Genomic DNA, 3,931 nt, shown 5'->3' on the forward strand with positions numbered 1-3,931 from the left:
TTACTTTTTTCAGGATATTTTGATGAATAAAAAATTAAAAAGAAGAGCATTTATTTAAAACAGTAATCTTTTCTAACAATATACACTACAGTTCAAAAGTTTGGGGTCAGTACATTTTTATTCTTTCTTCCTTTGTTTTTTTTTAAAGAAATTAAAACTTTTATTCAGCAAGGATGTGTTAAATTAATAAGAAGTGATAGCAAAGATTTATATTGTTAGAAAAGATTTATATTTTGAAAACCTTGACATTTTTTAAAACCTTTTATTCATCAAAGAATCCTGAAAAAAGTATCGCAGTTTCCAAAAAAATATTTGGCAGCACAACTGTCGCCAACACTGATATTTCTAATAATAAATCAGCATATTAGAATGATTTCTTAAGAATGATGTGACACTTTATACTGGAGTGACGGCTGATGGAAATTCAGCATCGCATCACAGAAATAAATTATATTTTAAAGGATATTAAGATATAAACCATTATTTTATATTGTAATAACATTTTGCAAGATTACCGTTTTTTTTCTGTATTTTTGATCAAATAAATGCAGCCTTGATGAGCATAAGAGACTTCCATTAAATACATTTATATATACACTATACACTACGTATATATATATCAATGTTTTATTCTTAGGCTGCATTTATGTGCATATATTTAGTTAATACATTAAAAACAGCAATATTGTGAGATATTATTACAATTTGAAATAACTATTTTCTATTTTAATATATTTTAAAATGTAATTTATTCCTGTGATGCAAAGCTGGATTTTCAGCAGCATTACTCCAGTCTTCAGTGTCACATGATCCTGATTTACTGCTCAATTATTACTGGCGCTCAGTTATTAATCATTATCAATGTTGAAAACAGTTTTTACTGCTTAATATTTTGTGGATTTTTTTCTTCTTCTCAGTATTCCTCGATGAATATACATAATACTATATTTCAAATAAATGTTTTTTTTATGTACCATCCCAAATGTTTTTACAAATGTCACTTTTGAACAATTTAAAAAAGAAAAACAAACTTCTGAATAGTACATTACGGCTTCTGCATAAATATTAAGCAGCACAACTGTTTTAAACATTGATAATAATCAATGATGTAGAAAGTAAGTAATGATGCTGAAAATTCACAGGAATAAATAACATTTTAAAATATATTACAAAAGAAAACAATTATTTTAAATTGTAATACTTTTTCACAACATTAGTGTTTTTTTATGACATAAATACAGTCTTGGTGAGCTTGAGAGATTTCTTTCTGAAACATTAAAAACTCTTAGCACCTCCAAACGTTTGAATGGTAGTGTATACATTAATAATACACACATATGTTGTTTGAAGCCACATTCACTCAGTCTCAGGTGTGACCATGGGAACAGGGAAGGTTTTCGTAGCACCTCTGTGGCTTTGGAGATGCCCTAAGGGAAGAGTACGCCCTCTCTCTATCTTACTTACCGTCACAAGAGACATAACACACACACACACACACACACACACACACACACACACACACACACACACACTCACACACACTCCTAACTGCTTTTCACGTCAGTCCTCGGGGCCTGCTACAGGATCCAAATGGACCCAAACACACACAGAGCTACACCAGCATACACACGGCAGCCAAACTCTAACGCAATAAATCGGATAGTGTTTAAGAGCATCACATCATGGGTAAAGCCATCCGTCTGTGTGACTCCCCATGATTCAATCAGAGAATCGGTCGTGTATCTATCAAAGAGTTGCTCAGGAAATCAATGATTCATCCAGAGAGTCAGTGTGACTCCAGCAGTCAGTCAGTTTGTCAGAGATTAATAGAGTCAGAAAGCAGCAGTGAATGTGTCAGTGTGGATGAGTGTCTCACCTCCAGTAAACGAGGACGGCCAGCAGCAGAATGAGGCAGAGGAAGGTGAGCGCCGACACCACCACCAGAGGAATAATCCACTCCATCCGGGCTGAAGCAGGCACAGGGTGCATGCTGGAGACTACGGTACGCTCTGAAACATACAGGCACACACACACGTTACTGTCAACACACCGTACAAATAGCAAACTATTAATAATAATAATGATAACAATAAGCATTATTATTACTGATAATAAAACAATTGCAATCATTGCATAAAATTACATTAATCAATTATTCCTAATATAATATTGAATTTCATTAGATCAACAAATTTCTGAAATTCAATAAACATTTATTTCACACAATATTTACTCAAAATTCAAAATAATGTTTATAAAATATTATAAAACAAAACAAATGCAGAAAGTACTTACATCAGTTATAACAACATCAACATTAATTATCATTATCATTAATAATACCTTTTAATAGTAACAGCAACATTAGGGCTGAAGCAGGCACAGGGTGCATGCTGGAGACTACGGTACGCTCTGAAACATACAGGCACACACACGTTACTGTCAACACACCGTACAAATAGCAAACTATTAATAATAATAATGATAACAATAAGCATTATTATTACTGATAATAAAACAATTGCAATCATTGCATAAAATTACATTAATCAATTATTCCTAATATAATATTGAATTTCATTAGATCAACAAATTTCTGAAATTCAGTAAACATTTATTTCACACAATATTTACTCAAAATTCAAAATAATGTTTATAAAATATTATAAAACAAAACAAATGCAGAAAGTACTTACATCAGTTATAACAACATCAACATTAATTATCATTATCATTAATAATACCTTTTACTAGTAACAGCAACATTATTGTTATTTATTAACTTGAAATCATTTAATAATAAATTACATTATAACATTATTTAAAATATATTATTTAATTTAGATTAAGAAATTGCTCAACTTCAATAAACATTTATTTTACACAATATTTACTCAACATTCAAAATGTTTATAAAACATTCATAATAAATGCAAAATACATGTCTTAATATCAATAATAACAACAATATTTATTATTATTATTAATAGCAACAACAATAAACAATACTGATGATGATGATAATAATAATAATACAATTGCAATAATTAAAAAAAATAATTATTCAAGTATTCATATAATAATATTAAGTTTAATTGCTGAAGTTCAAATGATTATAAAACATTTAAAATAAATGCAAAAACACCGATTATAATAACATCCAACATTATTATTATTATTATTATTAACACAGTTGCAGTAATTTAATCTAAACTATTGTCAAATTATTCAAAATTATTCAACATCTAACACTATTGGATTTAATTGTAGTTATTAAACATTCAAAATAAATGCAAAAATACTTAAAATTGAAAATTGTTAAAGTTCTGATTACCACTATTTTGCCAAGTAAGATTTCTAGATGAATTTGTTTTGCTTGCCCTAGAACATTCCACTGAAAGGTCTTCCTGATCCTGACAATAAAATACCTTTTAAGTTCAGAGAGAAATGCTGGGTTTATAGCAGCCCCAAACCCAGTCCTGAGACTGTCTCCTTCCCTAAAACCTGATTGGTTGATAGGAATGCTGTTCCAGGACAAACACGGATGTTGATTCAGGAACACAACCCATGTGGCAAGATCACGGTCACCCTACCAGTCTATAACTAACACGCACACACACACACACACACACACACACACACACACACACACACACACACACACACACAGACAAACATACCAAAGTTCCAAACTGGCAGTGGAAACCACAGACTCAGATCCCGAACATAAGAACAGAGAGATCAGAAACCTGCAGCCCCCCTCGGGTGGTCCGGGACAGCATGCTGCAAACTAATCCATGCTGCTACAGCTTTACCACGGTCAGACACAGACCCGCAGTCACGCAAGGAACAGCACTCAGACACACACACACACACACACACACACACACACACACACACACACACACACACACACACACACACACAAAAA

At 31.7% G+C, this 3,931-nt stretch overlaps 1 protein-coding gene across 1 annotated transcript in view; it reads right to left on the reverse strand.

The window, feature by feature from the left end:
• Positions 1–3,931, reverse strand: part of ptprga (protein tyrosine phosphatase receptor type Ga) — a 297,193-nt gene that overhangs the window by 26,525 nt on the left and 266,737 nt on the right. Inside the window, exon 13 of the mRNA XM_016231834.1 lies at positions 1,877–2,009. Coding sequence (XP_016087320.1) covers positions 1,877–2,009 — 133 coding nt within the window. The remainder of the gene's footprint in view (positions 1–1,876; positions 2,010–3,931) is intronic.

The sequence above is a fragment of the Sinocyclocheilus grahami genome, unplaced genomic scaffold (genome assembly GCF_001515645.1).
Source record: "Sinocyclocheilus grahami isolate Dianchi unplaced genomic scaffold, SAMN03320097.WGS_v1.1 scaffold400.1, whole genome shotgun sequence".
Lineage (NCBI taxonomy): Eukaryota > Metazoa > Chordata > Actinopteri > Cypriniformes > Cyprinidae > Sinocyclocheilus > Sinocyclocheilus grahami.